Source organism: Colossoma macropomum, unplaced genomic scaffold (genome assembly GCF_904425465.1).
Source record: "Colossoma macropomum unplaced genomic scaffold, Colossoma_macropomum, whole genome shotgun sequence".
Taxonomy (NCBI): domain Eukaryota; kingdom Metazoa; phylum Chordata; class Actinopteri; order Characiformes; family Serrasalmidae; genus Colossoma; species Colossoma macropomum.
The window spans coordinates 31105907-31129338 of record NW_023494805.1 but is presented as its reverse complement, the minus strand read 5'-3'; the positions used below and the strand labels follow the sequence as shown (position 1 = coordinate 31129338).

Sequence of the window (23432 nt, the reverse complement as noted above, 5' to 3'; positions counted from 1 at the left end):
CTCTTAACCACCCCCCCCCTCAGCGCTCTCTCATTGGCTGTTGCCTAGATCACTCATTGAGTACATTACTGACCGTCTCACACAACTGGACTCATGAGCATTTGACTCGTAAAAGTCAAAGGCTGAAGAGTGACTCGCTTCTCCTCTTACACTGCCAGATCATTTTGCACCATCAGTTGCTTCCGATCAAACTCTTGACCTGAAAAATAGCTGAAGTTGTGAAGATATGAAACATATGTCTAATCACCCCTTTAAGAAATTAGCTTTTTGCTTATTTTAAAATGCGACATTTGTCACCAGCGCGGCCATTTATTATTATGCCCTCCCTATCATATGTTTAAATCCTTTGTATAGGTGCAGAAGAGAAGATAGTAGCTGAGCTGAGGGAGAGGTATGACCCCATGGCTCCAGACTTCCACCTTCAGGCCTTGGTGCGCTCAGCCGGGAAACTGGTTTTGCTTGACAAATTGCTGCCTCGTCTCAAGGCTGGTGGACACAAAGTACTTATCTTCTCTCAGATGGTGCGCTGCCTCGACATCCTGGAGGACTACCTCATCCACAAGAGGTAGATTTTAAATATACAGTGAACAGGCACACTCAGACCAAGATCGTAACTGAAACAGTCTCTTGTGAAGTTTTTTTCACTGATTTGTTAATGTTTAGTCTTACGGTTACATGAGGACTTGCAACAAAATGGCATTACCTGTGCTTCATGACTTAAAGAACTTGGCTACATAACTAACACTTTTAAAAAGGTCCTTCACTGACGTTTTCTAGCTAGCCTTTATTTTTTTTAGCGTGCTCAGTTCACAACCTCATGCACTCAAGCTAGAAATGTGTAGCAGAAGCTAGCTACATAGTCCTTTCTTCTTGGTGTTGCTAATGTTAGCTAACTTAGCTACCAGACTATCAGCTATCTGTCAAAAGCTAATAAGCAGGCTCCCGAGTGGCGCAGCCGTCTAAGTGTTGGCCCTACGATCAGGAGGTCGATCCTTGGTGATGCTACAGGCGTCTGTAGCCGGGAGTCCAAGAGAGCACAGTTGGCCTCGCTCTCTCTGGGTGGGTAGGATGGCCCCTCCTTCTCCCCCCATCACTCAACGCGATGCTAGTCAGCGCAGCCGTCTGTCAGCTGACGTAACAGATCTGGCGGTTGGCGCTTTCCTCCGAGCGCGTTCAGCTGTCCAATCACATTGCGTGAGCAAAAAGAAGCGGTGGCTGGTTTCACAGGTCTCGGAGGAAGCCTGTGTTAGCCTTCACCCTCCTAGCGTAGGTAGTATTGTGTGATTGGGGGAGTCCTAACTAGCGGGCGGGGAGATAATTTTGGTAAAAATCCAAAAAAAAGGTAATTAGTTTTCTGGCTAGATACGTTTACCTCAGGTTTTGCTCATCCTGCTTTATTTTAAAATCGAAAATAATCAAAAACTTACCAAGTATGTGAATGCAGTGCATGATTTTCAAATCATTCAATGAACGTTAAACTGTTTAACAACTAAGAACAGGTTTGATTCTGGCTAACTTGAGCATAAACACAAGTTTAGATGATAATGATTCAAATCTGAGGGGGTGAAGTTGAGCAGCTGCTGCTGAGGGGACAGAAAGGTGAAATTAAACCTGTTTTGTGGTGTTTGGATCTGTAGCCTGATCGGCTAACTTAACGTTAGCTTAGTGATCAGCCTACAGAGCCATTTTTCCCCTCTTTCCTGTCGGTGAGATCCCACACCACCAATCCGTGAGCCCCTTTAAAATATAAGAGGGTGGACTATGTTTATTTGGCTGTTCAGACCCAGCATAGAAATGACGCAACGTAATTATGAAATACTAAAGCCTGACTGACTGAAAAACTTTACATTAGACTGCCTTTAATCTTAAATGTGATTAAATAGCAGAAGTTAGGTTTGATAATATTGGAGGATGTCATTCAAAGAAATTAATTTCAATTGATTTTTTTTTTTGTTCCCTAGATATCTCTATGAGCGCATTGATGGTCGTGTAAGGGGAAACCTTCGACAGGCAGCCATTGATCGCTTCAGTAAGTCAGACTCTGACCGCTTCGTCTTCTTGCTGTGTACTCGTGCCGGAGGGCTGGGCATAAATCTGACCGCTGCTGACACCTGTGTCATATTTGACTCCGATTGGAACCCGCAGAACGACCTTCAAGTGGGTTTCTTCTCTTATTTGATAAATAAAGCACTTGGCTGACCCTCTGAGCATTGCCTTTTATTCACCTCTGATGGTTGTTCCACTTCCAGGCTCAAGCACGTTGTCATCGTATTGGCCAGTCCAAGGCAGTGAAGGTGTATCGTCTAATCACCAGAAACTCCTATGAACGGGAGATGTTGGACAAAGCCAGTCTGAAACTGGGACTGGATAGAGCTGTGCTTCAGAGCATGAGTGGCAGTAAGGACAGTAATGTCAACGGGGTAAGACTGCAGGCGATGTGGCAGATGTTCTATATATAATGAATATTTCATGTTATTTTTTTTTAATGAAAGCATGTGGATAATAATAGCTTTAAAAAATGAAACTTTTGTCCAGATTCAGCAATTCTCCAAGAAGGAAATTGAAGATTTGCTGCGGAAAGGAGCTTATGCTGCTATCATGGACGAGAATGACGAAGGCAGTCGGTTCTGTGAGGAGGACATTGACCAGATCCTCCAGAGGAGAGCCACCACCATCACCATTGAAAGTGAGGGAAAGGGATCCACTTTCTCCAAGGCCAGTTTTGTGGCCTCTGAAAACAGGACTGATATTGCACTAGACGACCCAGAGTTTTGGCAAAAAGTGGGCCAAGAAAGCAGACATAGACTTGGACAGCATCAACAGGAAGGTAGGCACTTGCTTTTGCTTACAGTTTGGTTTGTAACGGCAGGGGTGTGGTCTATGGCCTGGTGCCCACGGCAACAACATTTTGGCCATTAAAACTGCAGAGCTTGTGGACCGAGTGGCCCCTTGCCTTTGATATTTTTGGGGCTCTGGGGCTGCTCCACCCCCCAAGTGAAAGGAATATGTGGTCTGGTGTTAAAATGGGGACAATTTAACGGTAGTTAACATGATGGCAAGTGACAACTTGCTCCAGGCATCTCTTCTAACCTACTACAATAATAAGCAGCTGAGTTATTACTTTACTTTCAGTGGCAGTGCTGACAGTTAAAAGTGATCAGAAGTCTAATGAAGAGGGAGGTGATTTAAATTTATTAAAATTGATATACATTTTTTAATTAATTCAAGTTCAATTTCATTCATTTAAATTACTCAAACTGGCATTTTAAATTCAAGCCAAAAAAAATAATTTTCCTGTTTAAACAACATGAAATAACATGCAGCATGGTACAGTGAAAGTACGAGATTTGTTGTATTATTCTACCAAACTGCTTCTGATTTGAAAAGACATTTCAGACAGTTATGACTTTAGACTACATCTTATTGCTTTGAGTGACCCTATATCTTGTTCAGGTGATTTAATAAAGTAAACAGAATTGAGGTATAGGGTCACTCAAAGCAAAAAGATTTTAGTGTAAACAGTTGAACATGACATTTTGTCACTGCCAAAACAATCATAACACTACTGAAATTTTAAAGACTTAAACTTTTTGTTTACAGTTTCTTAGCTAATTTGTAACATAACTCAAAAACACTAGCCAGTACATAAATACCAAACACAGCTTTGACCAGCTGTACACACAAAAAATCACAGTAGTTTTTATTATAACAAGCAAAGTTCATGAAAGCAGAAAATGTGTTTCAGTTGTGACAGTTAGTTTAGAATGATAGGATCTAACTGCTCACCATGTGACCATGGAGTACAGGCATGCAGCCTCACTTCCTGCTCTAAAATGCAGGGGTGTGACTAAATTAAGGCTCCGCCTATGGAATAAAACTTTGGATGTTAGGATGGTGAAATAAAAACGTCTGAGCATTTTTTGTAGGACAGTTTTTAATTTTTTTTTATTATTATTTTTTTTAATAATAAAAATTAAATTAAAAAAATCTATGTAAAAGACACCAACAAGATCTTTAATATTGTGGATATTGTCCATACTTAAAAAAACACTAACTTTTCCCAACTTCATGTTTGAATAAAAAGAGAGCATAATTATTTCTGTTTAATTTGATTTAGTGTGGCGTTATATGTAAAATGTTGAATACAAATCATTATCATGTCTGAGAGTATTTTTTATGTGGCACTACTTTGTCTATTCTGACTTATCAGATGTCTCTTTCTCTTATTTGTGTTTTGTTCGTCTGCTTTTTCTTCTGCTTGCTCTGTTAGAATACTCTTGTGATAGACACGCCCCGAGTGCGGAAGCAGACACGGCAGTTTTCCTCTCTGCGTGGGGAAGGTGGTGATATTTCGGACCTGGACAGCGATGAAGAGTATCCACCCCATAATTCTCGACAAGCCCGAGCTTCCCGCCGCTCCGAGCGTCAGGCCGGGGGAGGCTATGGTCGCACGGACTGTTTCAGAGTGGAGAAACACCTGCTGATTTATGGGTATTTCATATTTTTAATGCTAAAATGAAAACTGGAACACATCTGTTGTCTGTGGCAGATGTTTTTCAGTTTAGTCAGCATTTCTGTTCAGAGGCTGTTACCTGTAGTATTTAATGTTTTTGCCATGTTTCTCCAGTTGGGGCCGCTGGCGGGACATCCTCTGTCATGCTCGGTGTAAGCGCCGTCTAGGGGAGAAAGATGTGGAGACCATCTGCAGGGTCATCTTGGTCTTCTGTCTGCTGCATTACCGTGGAGATGAGAACATCAAAAGCTTCATCTGGGAGCTCATCACTCCACCAGAGAATGGCCAAGAACCAAACACTCTCCTAAACCACTCTGGTACGCTTTCCCTCACTCCTAGATCCAACCCTTTACTGCAAGTTCCAGACTGTGCTGTCAGTCTCATTCTGAACTCTGTGATGGCTTTAAAATGCAGGTAGTTTATAACAGTACATATAAAATGTATTCACGCCTGTCTTCTTGCACTTTTTCACACTGTGTTGTTACAGCATGAACCATGATTTTTTAAAAAATTGCATTTTTTCCCCCCTGATTTTTAACATTATAATTTTCCAACCTCTTCCTTGCCTTTTAGACTGTATATGTGTAAATGACATCCCTCCTGACTGGCTACCCTGTATTGTACCTTATTCAAAAAGGAGTAAAACACTCCTTTTAAGTTAAAACTTTTCATGACATTAAACAAATTCAAAGCGGGTTGTTTTTTTCAGCTATGTATGCTGTAGCATTAATATTACCCTTCACTGGAACTAAGGGATCTAGACCAAATGCTGATAAACAGCACCATCCCATTATCCCTCCTCTACCAAATTTTTCTGTTGGCACTACATTTTGTGAGACAAAACTACAGGACTCTGGACACACAGAAGTGCTTGTGAGACTCAGTTACTATCTGTTTTTGAGTTCTAATTTCAGATCATATCTTTTTATAACACCAGGTGCAGTCCAAATGCGATTTCTGCTGATCTAGATGGCTAGCTGGCATGCTTTCATTTGCATTTATTTTCATGGAATAAAAAAGAACATTCTAGTTAGCTAGTTGTCCAGAGTATGAGGAAACTTACTCAAACTGCACTTGCTTTAAGTCTGTGCTTACGTTTAGCACATGTTGCAGTATAAAGCAGTATTTGAGTGGTTGATTATGTGGAAATATGGTGACTTCTACATTCAAGAATAGCTGACCTGTTTTTAAGATGGTTCTAAAGATGCTATCTTCTCTGCTCTCCTGAATCACTCATCACTGAAACTGTTCAAATAGCACAACATCCTTTTTACTGCTGTCGGTTCGTGACCACACCTACATAGTGCAAATTTGCTCATCAGATTGCCAGATAGTGATGGGTGACTCATCCCCGTTCCCACTGCTCCAGAGACCAGAGGCAGCATGCTTTACACCACTCCAGCTGGTGCTTGGCCATACACATGGTGATCTTGGGCTTATCTACAGCTGCTTAGCTGCTGTTGTTGACAAACTCAGTCCGTTAAACTCCCAGCAAACAGTGGGAGACGCTGACACTGCGTCTATGGATAGTCTGGAGCACTAGTGAGTGTTGTGACCAAGCACATGTGATTTGTACATGCTTAAGGTCTTGCCTCCTGTTCCCGTGAAGAAAAATAAACAATTTTAGGAATTCAGCATAAACAGGTTGTCAGCAGCTCAACTGAACTTTGAAGTCTGAACGGTGCTGCCAGTAAAGCTGTGTGTGGGTTGTGTATGGAGTTGCCTTAATATGAACATTTTTAAATGACTATTGCATTCTTTTTATAGGTCTGTCCATTCCTGTGCCTCGTGGGAGGAAAGGAAAAAGAGTGAAGGCTCAGAGCTCTTTCGACATACAGAAGGTCGAGTGGATCCGCAAGTACAACCCCGACACGCTTCTGCTGGACGACAGTTACCGAAAACACCTCAAACACCAGTGTAACAAGTATGTCTACCTTGATTAATATCTGTCACTGTTTACTAACATTAGCTTCTGTTGTTGAGTAGAGGCGGTCAGCGTGGTTTAATGTGAAATTGTGCGTTATAGTGACACTTACCGGTGTTAGGAACCAGGAGTTTTGATGTCTACATTGATGGCTATTGGCATTTTGTTTATTGTCCAAAGAGACCAGTGAACTTTAAAATGAAATTTAATAGTGAAGCATTTCGTTCAGCATTGAAATCTCTATCAAAATGACTTTGTTTTACATCTCGACCATTTAATTATGCAGAAAAAATCAGTCAGTTACATTGTTAACATATCAAGTAAAGAATGGAAATAAGCTTCTAATACTCCTAGTAATTTGTTTATATTTGCTTATGATTTTAGATTTGGTAGACAACACAGGCAGCAAAATTGTTAATGAAAACTATGGTTTTTGCTTACATTACTCACTGTCAGACAAGCTGGACACAAACATGTAACACTACTTACCTGATTTAGACATTCTGTAAACAAGGCTAGAAAGTGATTTCACACCTACCGTGTTTATTCTGGATTTTCTTACTTTTCAGTTTGGTCCGAACCAAGATAAGAGGTGTGTAAGGTGCCTCACGGTCCGGACTAAAAGACCAAAATTTGGTCACACCCAAAGAGGTGGTCTCGGTCAAGATCAAACTGAACCATGGTTTGGTTTGTTTGCAGTGTGAAAACTTTTTTTTGATGGTTCAGACTTTCAGTCCAATAACAGGAAGTTGAGTCAGGCTATCATCATCCATTAAGTAACAGAAGAGGAAAAAGAACTAGAAGGAAGTAAAAAACGAGCCAGAGTAGCACACAGAGAGAGGAGGAGATAAAATATCGCTGCTGTCAGAAGAAAACCTTGTATCTCCAAAATGGTACCTTTACAGGAAAAGGAAAAAACCTACTTTACCTTTAATGTAAGTCAGTGGAACCAGACTTTTTTCCAAGTCATTTTGGGCTGTTTCAATTGGTCCATTCATCATGAAATGTGAAATACAGTGTACAGAGCCACAGGCATTTTCAAATTATGTCAAAAACTGAAAAAAACGACAAAAATGGAGATACAAGGTTTTCTTCTGACAGCAGCGATATATTTAATTGTGAATTGGTCTATTGAAAAAGTCACAAGTCAACTTGAAAATAAGCATAAAAATGCAGAAACTTATGCCGTATTTTCTGAGAGGATGACAGACAGAGGATATTCATTTTTCTCCATTCAAACGGAAAATGCTACCTGCCTAGTCAACGTAAGACACGCTGCTCTACCAATCAAGCAATGTCCGGTCTAGGGAGTCGTAGCCCACGTAGGTGGTGATTACAGGACGTAGGTGTGCCATGCAAAGTTCTTTAGTGCGCTCACTAAATTGCAGTATGGAGAGAAAACTAACCGGATCAAATGTATACAATTTAACCAAAACATGAACCTTGGTCTGGACGTTGGTCCGGACTTTCAGGTGTGTGAAAATGTCCTTGATTCAACATCATCAAAACAACAAGTGTTTTTGGTCAAGCTGCATTTTCCGTTTTGTGCATCACATTACTGTAATGTTCTTCTCTCTGACTTAAGAAGCCTGAGAACTATTGGGCTGTTTAACAGTTTACAAAATGGCCATTAGGTGCTCAAATCTGCCAACCGAGTGATTGATTATATCATATGTTTTGTGTCTTTGTAAACTGGTTGTTTGTTTTGTGTTTTATAGGTCTAGTTAAATGCCTTTTGTAACTAAGCGTTATTTAATGTTATAATTATGTTATTATAGTATAATTATAATTATAATGTGATTTGTGTTGTTGCATATGTGAAAAGCAATGTTTAGTTGCCCAGGGACTAAAATCAATATTGGACATCTGGCCAAATCTGCCACATTTACTTTTACAAAATAATGATGACTTAATGTGTATTGTTCACATATTGTAAGTAACAGGTATGCAAGTATTTCCACACTCTAAAAGCCAGAAATTAAAGTGAATACTTCTGCAAGACATTTGGTTCATTTTCAGGTTTTTTTGTTTGTAAACACCCTTCTGTCTTTCTCTTTTCTCAGAGTATTGCTACGAGTACGTATGCTGTATTACCTGAAGCAGGAGGTTATTGGTGATCATGCGGATTCTGTACTGAGAGGAGCTGATAGCAGGTCTGACTCAGCAGTACATTTATTGAAGATGTTTACATTTCATCACAGATTTTACATGCAGATGTACATCTATAAAACTTGTCGTGTTATGCAGGGATATTGATATTTGGTTACCTGAAATGGAACAACAGGACGTTCCATCAGCATGGTGGGATGCAGAGGCTGACCGTTGCTTGCTTATTGGGGTCTTCAAACATGGTGAGTGTGTTTTGTTTTTTACTTTACTTACTTTATTTTATATAACCCTGTTTCCAAAAAAGTTGGGACACTGTGCAAAATGTAAATGCAAATAAAATACAATGAGGTGCCAATAATTTAAACCCAGTGTTTAATTGAAAATAGTAAAAAAGACAACATATCAGATGTTGAACTTAAGCAGTTTTATTGTTTTTTGAAACATATATACCCATTTTGAATTTGATGTTTCAAAAAAGTTGGGACGGGCAACAAAAGACTGGGAAAGTTAACCTGGTGGTTAATTGGCAACAGGTCAGTAACATGATTGGGTATAAAAAGAGGATCCCAGAGAAACTGAGTCTTTCAGAAGTAAAGATGAGGAGGGGTTCACCACTCTGTGAAAGACTGTGCGGCCAAATAGTGCAACAATTCAAGAATAACGTTACATTTTTAGACTCAGAGAATCGAGAGAAATCTCTGTATGCAAAGGACAAGGCTGAAAACCAATATTGGCTGGCCTTGATCTTCGGGTGGCATTCAGGCGGCACTGCATTTAAAAACGGACAAGATTCTGTAGAGAAAATCACTGCATGGGCTCAAACACTTCTGAAAACTACTGTCTGTGAACACAGTTCGTCGCTGCATCCACAAATGCAAGTTAAAACTGTACCATGCAAAAAAGAAACCATATATAAACAGAATCCAGAAACGCCGCCCCATTTAAGCTGTGCTGTGGTCCGACGAATCAAAATTTGAAATTATTTTTGAAAATCATGGATGCTGCGTCCTCTGGGCTAAAGACCACTCAGCTTGTTATCAGTGCACAGTTCAAAAGCCAGCATCCATGACGGTATAGGGGTGCATTAGTGCACATGGTGTGGCTGATTTGCACATCTGTGAAGGCATTGTTAATGCTGAACAATATATACAGGTTTTAGATCAACACATGCTGCCATCCAGACAACGTCTTTTTCAGAGAAGGCCCTGCTTATTCCAGCAAGACAGTGTCAAACCACATTCTGTACATATTACAACAGCATGGCTCTGTAGTGAAAGAGTTTGAGTGCTAAACTGACCAGCCCGCAGTCCAGACCTGTCACCCATTGCATTCTTTATGAAATGGAAAAATACGGCAAAGGAGACCCGTGAACTGTTGAGCAGCTGAAATCCTATATCAAGCTAATCAATAACTTGATTCCTTGCCAATAATTATTGATATTATTGATACTGACGATGAGTTGTTGCAGTCTTGCGTGTAAGCCTTAGTATCTTGTGGAATACTTTGAAACAGCAACCCCAGAGGTGGAATGCCCAGCATAGCTGATGTTACAAACAAATCTATTAAAAGTTCACCTGTAATCTGTCCTGCATCTCCCATAGGGTATGAGATGTACACTACCATGCGTGCTGATCCCTGTTTGTGTTTCGTGGAGCGATGTGGTCGCCCTGATGATCAGGACATCAAGGCTGAACAGCACTCAGCAGATCCAGATCTGGGAGATGGGTAAGCTGCACTTCGGCTTTATCTGCTGATTTTCTTTTGATTGTTTGTCTGTTTACCCCTTCTCTAAGTGGACTCTGATCTCTGAACTAACCATGAGTTTTATTTTTCAGAGCTGACTTTGACAAATATTCAGAGGATCCAGAGTTCAAGCCTGTGATGAGGCACAGTAAAGACATTTTTGGAGAGGTGAGGTCCATGGTTACATTTACATAGATAGCCAGTCCATGTTTTGGCAGCACGACTCCTAACTCTGTGAGTGGTGACGTTGGTTTCTTTTTCAGGTATTTGGATTTCTTTTTTCCACTTACCACTTTGTTTTATCTGTAATAGCCAAATGTTTGTCATGGTATTAAAATTTCCATCAATTTTAAGTATATAACAGTCTATATATTTTTAACTAAAACCCTTGATGATTAAAGAAACCTATTTTTTGTGGATTAACCATGCCTAATTATTCTGGGATGACCCTTTTTAGTTTTAATAAGAAATATTTTTAATAATCAGTAAAAACAAGTAAATCTGAAATATTTTTATTGTGCAGTATAACAAAAAACAAAACCTGAACAATATTTAGTCTGTCAGTATTGCTTTCCTACAAAGTTAAGCTAAATGTTGAGTTCTGAATCTTGAGTTTCTGCAAAGCTGAAATTGGCTTTTTATTTGGCAGGTTTTTGGTTGGAATTTTCCGTTCCAACTTAAATGGAGCAGCAGTTGAATTCTGGCACTTGTACAGGCGCTTGAAAGTTACTGCTGCACCATTTAAGGTGGGAAATTGGAATAAGAAGCCAACTTTTTTTAATTTCTTGAATCATTTGTCTCATGTGCGTCCCATACACTCGAGCCTCCGAGTGCCCGCTGCTAGAAGACGTTAAATGGCTGGCTGGACCGCTGAGAGCTTTGTGACTGTCTACAAATTACACTAGAAACGCCGTGGAAAGACTTACTTCCTTATCTGACATAACATTACAGCACATCTGTCTCTCTGCCTCTTTGGGGCATCCATCGTAAACAGAGATGTAGAAATGTATTAAAATGATTTTTTACAAATTGAAAACTGGAGTATTTTGGGTAATAAACAGTATAGAAGAACAAACGACCATACTTGAAGTAAGCTTAATTATGATTTTGAGAATGAGGCTTCAATTACCCAACAAGTTTTCAAAGCCTGTAAAATGCTAACATTTTAAAATAAGACTTTGTATTCCGAACACACATCACTTATATGTACTCACCTCACCCCCAAGGCTGACTCGAGGAATGCGGATGAAATCTGCGTGGACGATCATATGAATCCAGTCCCAGCTGAAGTGCAGTCCTCTTCAACGACCTGGCCGACGAGCTCATCACTCACAGCACGACTACGGCGGCTAATCACAGCATACCAGCGCAGCTATAGACGAGAGCAGCTCAAGATCGAGGCTGCAGAAAAGGGGGATCGACGACGCCGGCGCTGTGAGCAGGCCACCAAGCTCAAGGAGATCGCACGGCAGGAACGACAGCAGAGGTATGTTCTCCTGTGCTGTTAGTTTCTTTCTACAGGCCTCATAGTAGGCGACTTGGACTTTTAATTAATATAATCAAATAAAATAATCATTATATAAATATAATAAGCTGCAAGCAAGCAATGAGGAATGAAACGAGAGGGGTGAGGACCCCCATACCATGAAAACAATTCACACCTCTCCACAAAGACAGCTGTACAGGAAAAAAATAGCGCAGCTGTAGCTTTCTTCATATCAAAAAATTGCTACAGTAAAAAAAAATCCAGTTTAACCAATAGAGCCCTAACGATTCCTGGGTGTACCTTGCTAGCTTAATATTTCAGCTGCAGTACGTACGTGTTGTTGTGGAGTCTGCAGAATATAAAAACTAGATGTAGAAATCATTTAAACATATTTTTGAATGCTTTGAATGATTTAAATAAAAACAGAAATCTTTTTCTTTAAATATGATCCAATCAGCGAGTGAAATTTCTTGATGTAAATTCACGTCCATCAAAGGTATTCCACCACTATTAAAGAAAACTACATACAGGAAAAAATTAGAAAACAGATGGCAATTGCATTTTATGCCGACTGGAAAAAAAAACTATTACATATTCTTACTTTATAAGACAGTTTTAGTTTCCTTCATATTTATAGTGTCCGTCTGTTGTGTTTCAGGTGGACTCGTAGAGAGGAGTGTGACTTCTATCGAGTGGTGTCCACTTTTGGTGTTGAGCGAATAAAAAATGAGGGGGAAGCACAAGAGGGGGAAGAGACCAAACTGGACTGGACCCGCTTCCGCACATTTGCACGGCTGGATAAGAAAACTGACGAGAGTCTGAGCCGATACTTCCGCTGCTTTGTGGCCATGTGCCGAAGGGTGTGTCACTTGCGACCTGCCCGTGGAGAAGGTACTGTGACTTCGGTTATTGATTTTTATTTATTTACTCATTTATTTTTAGAGTTTAGATCTGGTAAAATGACTACATTTTAGATTACTTTTATGTTCTTGATGAATTGGAAGTGATTAGAGTGCAAAGTCGTGTGGAAAAATAGAGCCTGATAGACACATTTATATGCGTTTTATTTTTTTGTCTCCAGTGTTTTTTGTAGGGCTATTAAACAGTCTTAATCATCTTATTTAATGTAATTAATCAAATTTCAATCCCGAACAAAGGTTCTTTTTTTCCCTTCATTTAAAAAGCAGCGCATTGTTACAGCAACCCGAGTGGACAAAATAAGATACTGATTGTATTTAAGTATTTTCCAGTTTTCATCACTGACATGAAGCGAGAGCAACAGTGGTTGCATATTCTGACCATATGCTTTAAAAGTTATTTAAAAGCTGTATTTGAAAGAGAGAGCTGTGTTCTTAGATTACATCTGTACTGCTGATGGTTGGAAGGGTCAAACTTCGGAAAACAATATACTTGTACTAATAGTTTAATGTGTTATTAAAGCAGAATTTCACCAGTTGTTCTGTATTTTTGTGTAATTCATTGGTTGAGATCTAAGCCAAGTTATTCAGAGCGCTGATGTGAAATGATAAATTGTAGAGAAACTTATTGACTCTTATTGACGATTTCTTAATAGTGGTGACGATAGGAATCTGAGATTGTGAAATAAAACATTACAGATTTACATATGAAAAGCAAAGGAAAAAAAAAAATCTTTGGTGCCGTTTTGCCTCACAACACCCTGCATGTACCTCTCTGCCATGAACAGATTAAAGAAAAGAATCTCAAACTGACTGTAAAACAAACCCCAAGGCATCATAAAAAGTATTCAGAATGATTTCATTTAATATCTTTCTGTAATGTAGTTTTCTAGAAGCATTAACTAATCCAACGTCTGGTTCCTGTTACCCACACTGAACAATTCTGACTCAATAGGTTTCCATGGAACAGAACATTTCACAGCAAACCACTCTGAATGACTGTTTACATCTTGACAATTTAATAAAGCAGAAGTGATGAAAAATGGATTGAGTCCCCCTTTATAGCATTTATTTTGACAGCCCTACTTTTAATATGGTTTCAATTACATCTTTAAAAGGAAGTATTTTATAACCTTGAAAGCCTTTACATGGGTTATACATAATTGTCTTGTAGTTATGTTGTTTAATTTTCCTTGTTTAGCCTTTTTTTAATGATGTGTTCGAACAGGTTGAATGGAATTGCAGTCTTGGCTTTTGTGTTAATGTGTCTTAATGTAAAATTGTGGAACTTGCCTCTGTTTTACTTCTTTGTCCTCGCAGAATCTCAAGACTTGTCCCAGTCTTTAGCTCCCATTACGGAGGAGCGAGCCTCACGCACACTTTACAGAATCAGCCTGTTGTGCCGGCTGCGGGAGCGCATCCTTCCCCACCCCTCCCTGGAGGAGCGCCTTCAACTTGCGCCGCCGAGCTCTGACCTGCCCACCTGGTGGACTATCCCCCAGCATGACCACGAGCTACTCCTAGGCGCTGCCCACCACGGCGTGAGCCGCACGGAGCAGTCGATCTTCTCTGACCCACAGTTCTCCTTTAGCCAAGCCCGTCAGGACTATCTCCTGAACCAGCAGAACCGTCAGGAACCTGCTGTCCAAATCCAGATGCACAACCAACCACCAGAGAAGACCAGCATCAAAGAAGAGAGGTTAGAAGACGAGGCCCGGCTGCTGGGGATGGAGTCCATTTGTCAGTCAGACTCTCCAGCCGCTCCGATCTCCTTCTCCGATGGGAAGGGGAGAGGGCAGTCTACTTGGGACTGGAAGAAGAGCAGAGAGAGGGGATCTAAAGGGAGAGAAAGGAAAGAAGGAGATGGAGCTGGTGGAGAACCATCAGACTCTGATTCAGATTCTGATTCTGGTTCGTCGACATCTTCTCATTGTTCCGCCAGCTCAGATGAAAGTGGGGACAGTGACGCGGAGAGAGAGCAAGGTGAGCTATTATGCCATTGACTTTACAGATTAACACTTACATCATTAAAAACAGAACTGAAAAACTGACCTGGTTTTCCAGAACTCAAATCACAAACTCATTTAACAAAATGTTAATTTGCACAGTTGGCTGTCTAAAGCGCCCACGTGCCGTTACCTTTCACGTAAAATATGGTGATAGGTTCCCAAACACAGCTTTGACCAGTTGTACTCACATCAAATCGTAATATTTTTGTTAAAACACAAAAAAAGTTTGCTTAATTGCAGAAAATGTTTCAGCAGTCACAGTTGTTAATGTTCCACACTGATTTTCAGACTTTGGGACACATTTACTCTAAAACAATGAGATCTAACTGCTCACTATGTGGCCATGAGGGACAGGCTGCAGTCTCACATCCTGCTCTAAAATGCAGGGTTGTGGCTAAAATAAGGCTACAAACTAAAACTCTTTGTGTTTCAGTAGTGATGTGAAAACTTGGGACAGGATTGTTTGCAGTTTTTTATTTAAAAAAACAAAAATGAAATGCATGATCAATTTAAATCTTTGAGTTTTGCATTAAAGGAAATTCAAAAGATCTAAAAAATAAAAGGCGTTAGAGTTCATTTAAATTAGGTTAAGGTTTGGAACAGCCATTGATGTTTTTTGTATGTAGTTGGCTTATTACTGTCTTTACTTACAGCTGTACAGATTGCTTTTCTGACAGCACAAACTCGATGAACAAAACTCGCTGCAGTGCTACTTGACTAAGGCACTTCATTTAAAATCAGCTAGATTTTAATGAATTAACTGTTAAGGTACATTGCTCACATTTACACTAACAACTACTTAGAATTAAGTAGGTAATTCAGTAAGGTACCTGACTTCTAACCGGTGTGTAAAGCTGCGTTCACACAGCAGGTAAAAGTGACCCTAATCCGAATGACCCTAAAGCCTAATTTTTGTTTGGCTTCTAAATGTGACCTGTACGCAACATTAGTCTGAACAGATCACCTCCCAAACTGACCCGCGTGCGCAAAAGAACATTGCTCCACGTTGCTTCATGTGGCTCATCCAGAGGTAAACAATCACGACTGCCAACGAACACCAGTTGTTCCTGGAGCTTTCAGTTTCATCTTCACCAGCATCACAGGAGCCATCATGAGGCTTCATTGACTGACAGCTGGGCTCATCACCCAGAATGTGTTCGAGCTTGCCATAAAAAGGCCACGTTATTCGACCACAGTCGTTTTTTTGGTTTGTGTCCTCTGATTCTTTAAACTTCACTTTCAGACTTTTAACTGTTCTTTGATGCTGCAGCCTCGTTCTCCTACGACCATGATCGGACATTTCTTTCAAAATCTCTTAGAACGAAAAGCGGCTGCGATAAGAGCCGTCTAATTTGTTTTTGTACAGAAATATCAGCCTAAATGTTTGAGGTCTCGGCAGCGCGAAACTATGATTAAGGTTGAGCTAGATTGACATATAAGTCGCGTGAATTTTGATTGGGCTGTTCAGAGTTGCATGTGCCGCATATCGGATACATGTCGGTTTTCAGCTGCAATTTGAACTAGTTTAGTGTTTTGCTTTGTGCACAACAGTAGTGTATGTGCTAAATGTTGAAACCAATTTTAAGAGGAATTACGCTTTTTTATTTATTTTTTTTATTTCTTTCGTTAAAATGGTCATTCAGAGTCATTCAGAGTGGTTTGGTGTGAAATGCTCTGTTCTAGAGGAAACTTACCAAGTCAGAATCGTTCAAAGTGGTGGTGATAGGAACCAGACGTCTGAAGAATTTATTGCCTCAAACAGCTACATCACAGAAGTTATTACATGAAATGATTATGAACACGCTGCCTGATGAGTGAGACATTAGTAACAATATTTTTAATGGGGCATTATTTTTTTTTATGCACGCATTCATGGTACAGCAGTACGTGCAGGTAGTTGTAAGACTAAATAGTCCCTGAAGAAAACTTCCTACCATCATCAACGTTACATACGAAAACTCAGATGTGGTTGTTTAAAATAGTAAATAAAATGTCTACATTTGTGTTTTATCATCATAACCCCTGCTTCCCATTAAGTTCATGTCAAATTAAGTATTTCACATCAAACCACTCTGAATGACTTTTACATCTTAAGTATTAAACTTTAAATTGAATTTAAATCCGAATGTGAGACTCAGGTTTGGTTGTGGTCTGCTTAAAGGAACAACAGGTGTCTCTTTTTATTGAGGCTATATCACTGCCCTAACACATTCCTTAGCATGTAGTAGTCATATGTGGTAACGTAATTTTAGACTACATGGTTAAACATGTTCAGAAAGATCAACTGCCAAATTTGTCCTTCAGTTAAGGTTGTAGTATTTCTACTGAAGACACAGTGTAGACAGAAGAATTTGTGTCTACATCAGAATAGTAGCTGAATTAGCTGCAATTGGTGATGAAGTGACTTGAGGAATAGGGAAGCTAATGCTTGAACGAAAAAAAACAAGGAGTAAAATAGAAGTATGTATCAGTGGTGAACCATGACTGTTAAACTAGGCCTTCAGTTTGGGCCTTAAATGTACAAATTGCTTTTCGCTGCTGTCGGAAGAAAACCTCGTATCTCCATTTTTGTCGTTTTTCTGTTTTTGACATAATTTAAAAATGCCTGTTGCCCTTTACATTCTGTGTAAATTTCATAATGAATGGATCAAAAGATACGACTCAAAATGACTTGGAAAAAATTCTGGTTCCATTGACTTGCATTAAAAGTAAAGTATCTTTTTTCCTTCTCCTGTAAAGTTGTCATTTTGGAGATACGAGGTCTCTGTCCGTCAGCGTTAAGCTAGCATTAAGTTAACACTGGTGTGTATGAACCTTTTTTGGCTGTTCTAGCTTAAATACGGACTTTTGAAGGCCCTTTAATACGGATTTTTGTTGTTCTTTTGTAGTGGACATGTTAACATACATTTTCCTATGTAGAAATTTTACAGTTACTCAGAAAAGAGCTCACAGAAACACATTGCTCAGGCCACTACTAGTACTCACAGCCTCTCTCTGGTACTCTCTTTGAAGGCTGAGAAGATCCTTAAGGGTTCCCCTGTGAGCAACATAATATTGCCTTATTAATATTGGCTTGATTTCTCTGTTCATTCTGCAGCAGCTTTAAAAATGTGTGATGTGGATGAAGAGAACAGCACCCTCTCATTTACACCATCTCAAGATGGAGCTCCACCAGAATCCCTCAGTGACTCCCACCGAGTGGATTGGCCTAAGGTACTTGAGTCTAATTATCCTTCTTATAGATGAATAGACTGATGATTGAAAAACGTAAGGTTTTGGAGTTGCTGAGCAGGCTTGCTGAAGATCATGTTACTTACAAACATACTTTCCCTTCTCAGGATCGTGTGTTGATCAACCGAATAGATAACCTCTCTACTCTGGTTCTGACGGGACACTGGCAGTCAGGGCGGCGGTACACCTCAGATCCTCAGCTTACCCTGGCCTCTGATGAACATGGGCTTGGAGATGACCTGGGCTACTCTCGTGTATCACGCAGAGGCAACAGCGCCCTCACTGGAGAGGCCACAGATGGCCAGGATACAGAGTTCACTGTCAAACTCTTGAAAGTGAGTATAAGATAATAAGCACATGGAATATTGCACATAAGGCATTGATAGGGCTCTGTATGGGATCTCCAGACACAGTCGTAAACAGAGAAAAAAGTAGAGTGAGGACCAGGGCAAACTCTCCAGGTTTGGTGTCCATAGTGCAGAAACCCTTGGCAAACAATAAAAAAGATAAATACTTAAAAAAGAAAAGGAGAAAAGTACAGAAAGTAAGAAAAAAGCTCAAAGAGAGCTGGAGCTGCTGCAGGACATGAGACCTGGTACTTCTAGGATTGGAAAGGAGGTACTAGTGTTATAGTCAAGACCAAGACCTGGAGTGGCTGAGATCGAGACAAGTCCGAGAAGTCCTTCAGGTCGTAGAAGTAAAAAAAGAAAGGGGAAAAAACTGAAATGATTTTGTGTTACATTGTCCATTGATGATCATTATTTATACTAGATTTGCAATAATGATATATGAGACAAGACTCCAAATGATGTTGAGACAGAGACCATTAATTTATGGTCTCAAGAGTACCACAACACTAGTCTTACTCAAAAATTCTCCGTCTAATTGCACTTTTTTAGGAGGAAGGGCTGAAGCTGACGTTCTCCAAGCAGGCTTTACTGCCTAATGGGTCAGCAGGCGAAGCAAGTGGTCGTCGAAGGCGCAAAGACCAAGAGGTACCAACAGTCCAGCAGTACTCATAAGTGTTCACATTTCAGTGTCACATACACATTTGTACTGGTGGAGACTCCATGCGTTCTGTTTTTTAGTTGACGGAGTCAGGCGGAGTACTTCATGCTCCTCGTAAGCGGGACCTGCCCAACTGGCTGAAAGAAAACCCAGACTATGAGGTGGAGGGTGACATGCTAGAGGTGAGTAGCACTTATTTTTCAAGCACACTTCAGTTCCATTTAGTTTAACCCACTGACAGAACATTCTCCTTTTACTGTTGCCAAGTCAACCAACTACTTATTCTCAACTGTTTGAGATTTAATCAGTTTGTTGTTGCAGCCCTATTATGTTTGGCTGCCCTGGTCTTCTGGCATAGGCAACACAGTTGTCCAAGTCATAGTAACTGTTTGGTACATGAACCAGTCAGTTAAATTGTTCAGATTTGTTCTTGCTTATGCTAACATGGCAACCTGTACCTGGCAAGCCCCATCATGTGATCCATATTTATGGCCACTTTTTATATTGCAGCTGCTTGTGAACAGGACCAAAAGGAAGAGGAGAAAGAAGAAGATAGAGAAGGAAGCAGTCCTAACCGGCAGTGAGAGGATTAAAGTCATAGACATGAGAACTGGAAAGAAGGTTATCTTCCTTACCATACTTTTTACCCTTGAGATGTCAAACTCTATGCTGTTCGTTATATTTGTCTGAAAAGTTTTGCTAGTTCATTTTCCAAGATAATACACCAATATAATACAATAAAATGGGCCACCAAGGAACTATATCTATATTATTTCCTGGTATATTTTTATACCAAGTAATATGAATAATGTTGTTGAATGTTGGCGAAGAATGCTTGAACACATGTCATAAAGATGCACTGTGGCTCTTGGCTTGCTTAGTTTTGTGTTTTGTGGATCCTTTGTTCAGTACGGTGGAATATATGGACCTCCACTTCAAAACCTGAAGGAGTATCTGGAAGAGAATCCTGACCATGCTGTAGCACCAGAATGGGCAGATGCTGTTCGCAACTCGGTCAGTCCCATCACATTTATTGTAGCATGCAGGGCTGGCTCCACACCTCACACAAAAAAAACAAAACAAAAAAAAAAACTGTAGCCGAGTGACTGACGAAAGACAACTAGGCCATTGACAGTCTAACTAAAAGACTTGTTCAGCACTACATATAGTTGAGTTCATGCTTATAATATAATAACATGTCCCAGTAGTTCTGTTCATAAGCAATGGCAGTGTTTAAGCCCCACTTACACATTCACTTTTACCTGGAAACTTGACGGTAATTCAGTTCAAACCAGAGTCAAAATTTTGTGTCGTTCATATCAGGGAAGTGTATCATGAGCTAGCTTGTTATATTATACAACAATTAGTTCTGGTCATGCAAGCTGATTGGTCGAGAAGTGTTCTAACCGCGCTGTTATTTCGCCATAACATCACGTTTTTTTCACAAACACTATCACTCCTCTGAGACGCCGTTGCTAAGCAACGACTTTGACAGCTGTAGGAGACGCTAAAGCCATTTAAACGTTTTTACTTCTTACTTTGCGCACAAACAGAAAATGGATACTTTTAAGATCACATCTGACCTACAGTGGATTTGGTCAGACTCTGACGATGAGACTACACTAAATTCTGAAACTGTCATTACAACTGAGCAAGTTTTCAGTCGGCAGCTGTGACAGAAGAACAGCTAAATAACCTGGAATCAGCCAGAAATGAACCCAACACCATTCGCCAAACTAAATGGACTGTAAAATGCTTTACAGACTGGCTGAAATAAAATGACATTAATATTGATCTGGCAAAAACTGACAAAACTGAGCTAAACTTGATATTGCAGCAGTTTTATGGCTCAGTCCGATTTGGCCAGACTCTGAAGATGAGACTACACGTTTGGCGAATGGTATTCGGTTCATTTCTGGCTGATTCCAGGTTGTTTAGCTGTTCTTCTGTCACAGCTGCCGACTGAAAAGCTGCTCAGTGGTAACGACAGTTTCGGAATTCAGTGTAAGGAGCTGGGGAGCGAACTGCCGGCTGTGCAGCGAGTGAGCGGAATTCGTTGCTCTGACGTAGCAACAAGCTGCTAGTTAAGGAACTATAATTTGGCGCAAGGAACTGCAAACATTAAATCAAATTAAATGCCACGTTCACTGCCCAGTTTATTAATTTCTTACTTTATTTATTTAACTGTTGTATAAAAGCAGATCGAGGTTGTGTGTTATCGCGAATGCCGTGATGTTATTTGGCGATAACTCCCTCCCTCTCGTGTTCTATTGCTTAATTAAATGAAGATTAATGCTGGAATTTTTGGGGGTACATGTACCACAGTCTACATCTTTCATTGCCATGGGTAGAGGGGATTCCTGATGGATGTATGTATGACATTTGTGCAGTGCATGCTGGGATTTGTAGTAAGGAAACATTGACAGACAAAAACACAAAAAGGATATGAAATTGTAAAACCTGTCAAATAGATGAGACTGAAGGATAAACCACAAATGCCTTTTAGCTTGTTATACACATTACACAGTATATTTTATAATACACCGAAACATTTTAGCATACCGCTGCTAACCACGTATATCCTGCTTCCTCAGGGCTTCCTTCCGGAAAGTTTCTTCCACAGACTGCTGAGCCTGCATGCTTCGTTCCCCAAAAAGAGCCACCATTACCTCTCCACCCCTTCGGCCCAGCCCGACCCTCTCCTCGGGGGAGTCGAGAGCGAGACGCTGGTTTCTGATGGAGCTTACATGATGGACGATGAAGACCTGGACGGCGGTGACCTCACTTCCACTCACCACTTCCTGACGCCTGCCTATGACGTAAAGATGGAGGCTGGATCTCTCGACATGGACGGAGGAGACGGTTTGTCGCAGGGTGGCTACGACAGCTCCGATAGGGAAGCGATTTTGGATGACGTCATCATGGCACCTAAAAATTCTGATTCTTCCTCGAGCTCGGAGGATTGACCACGTCTCACCTGTCCCCTTGATGTAGTCCCCCATAGATCATGACATTCTTTTATTATATCTACCCTTCCCCACCAAAACAAACATGACTATATTATTATTGTTACTGTTATTATTTCTTCTTGCTTTTGAGGAATTATGGATGATTTTTTTTTTTCAGTCTTTGCAAAGTTGTCTTAAGTAGTTTCGATGACGGGCATCATTCATTTGATTTACTCTGTACTGACTCTTCACTCGGCCCATTGTGTAAACTCCACGCCCAGTAAATTAAAATGTATGTCCTTCATGTCTGTCGAACTATCATTCAGCATTCCCTTCATGTTCTGTGGCTGTGGGGAACCTCAGGCTGGACTGTCTGTTGAACGTCATGCTGAAGAGTACATATTTATATACTAACCTGTGCTGAGCCATGGTGGTACCTCAACCTAACTGCGGCTGCTCGTGCACCCAGTTCACCAAGTGAAGAACATGGCTTTCATTTATTGGGTGTACATTTTATTTTATTTTCCTATTTTTGTTTTTTTGGGATTGGGGAGGGCGCAGTGGGTTAGGTTCAGGGTTAGATACTGAAACCGAGACTAATGGGTTTATTGTTCAGTGTAGAGTTGGTAATATGCCTGCAATGATGCAAAAATTGAGTTTATTCCTGTTTGATGAATTGACTCCAGCTGTCTCTGTGATGTAAACATGAATAACAATCGACCATCAAATCAAAAGTCTTGTTCTTATTTCGGCGCGTGACGCCCAAAATCTTTTTATGTTAAAATTACACTGTCGCCAATTTTTTAACATGAATTATAATATCATGGCATTTACAAACTGGTATTATTATTATTCCTTGAGTGCAACATACTTTTCATAGCTGACCTGCATGAATGAAGTAAGGGCTTCAGCAAGCCCCTGCACTGACTTTCTGGGGGCTCAAGGAGGAAAAAAGGACAACCTGAATGTGAATTAATCCTGATTCAGTTTACAGCGTGTTCACACTCAAAGAGAGTGTAACTCTGTTTCAAAGGAAAGCAAATCTGCTGTTCAGAAGTTTCCCAAGACAGCCGAAAAGGGTAGCACTTCCACCCAAACAAGCATTTTAACCCTGATCTTCAGCATTCCAGGCTGTGATGTTACCCACTGTATTATCTGTTTGGTGTCAGTAGTAGGAGTTGTATGAGAAAGTCTGGTAAATATAAGTTAGTTGAATTTAACATGGTGGAAAAAATAAAACATAATATAAAATGTGCTATAACTTTTGCACAGTCCACATTGTACATTTTAATTTTCTTCCAATATGTTAAATTCAGCAAACAGTAATTGTGCATTAAAATGTGCAGAAGTTCTCTGTAGAGGATTTTGTTAACTTATTTCACTTAGAAAATCAACAAAATGTTATAGGACCAGGGGTGCCCAAACATTTGCAAACAAATGTAACTGTATAACTCACTAGTTTTGGTTACTAACAATGTTTGTTGTTCACAGTATCCATAGTATGCATTGTGACTTTTAAAGAGATTGTCAGTGCTTTATTAACA

At 40.1% G+C, this 23432-nt stretch overlaps 1 protein-coding gene across 1 annotated transcript in view; it reads left to right on the top strand.

The window, feature by feature from the left end:
- chd8 (chromodomain helicase DNA binding protein 8) overlaps positions 1–23154 on the top strand; it is a 54777-nt gene extending 31623 nt beyond the window's left edge. Inside the window, 22 exon segments of the mRNA XM_036596335.1 lie at positions 355–565; positions 1962–2157; positions 2250–2420; positions 2536–2778; positions 2780–2827; positions 4271–4491; positions 4628–4830; positions 6281–6437; positions 8501–8590; positions 8685–8788; positions 10148–10271; positions 10382–10457; positions 11516–11775; positions 12434–12666; positions 14013–14675; positions 17799–17914; positions 18040–18267; positions 18832–18927; positions 19021–19122; positions 19451–19561; positions 19850–19954; positions 21535–23154. Coding sequence (XP_036452228.1) covers positions 355–565; positions 1962–2157; positions 2250–2420; positions 2536–2778; positions 2780–2827; positions 4271–4491; positions 4628–4830; positions 6281–6437; positions 8501–8590; positions 8685–8788; positions 10148–10271; positions 10382–10457; positions 11516–11775; positions 12434–12666; positions 14013–14675; positions 17799–17914; positions 18040–18267; positions 18832–18927; positions 19021–19122; positions 19451–19561; positions 19850–19954; positions 21535–21906 — 4130 coding nt within the window. The 3' untranslated portion in view covers positions 21907–23154.
- Positions 23155–23432: the final 278 nt, after the last annotated feature.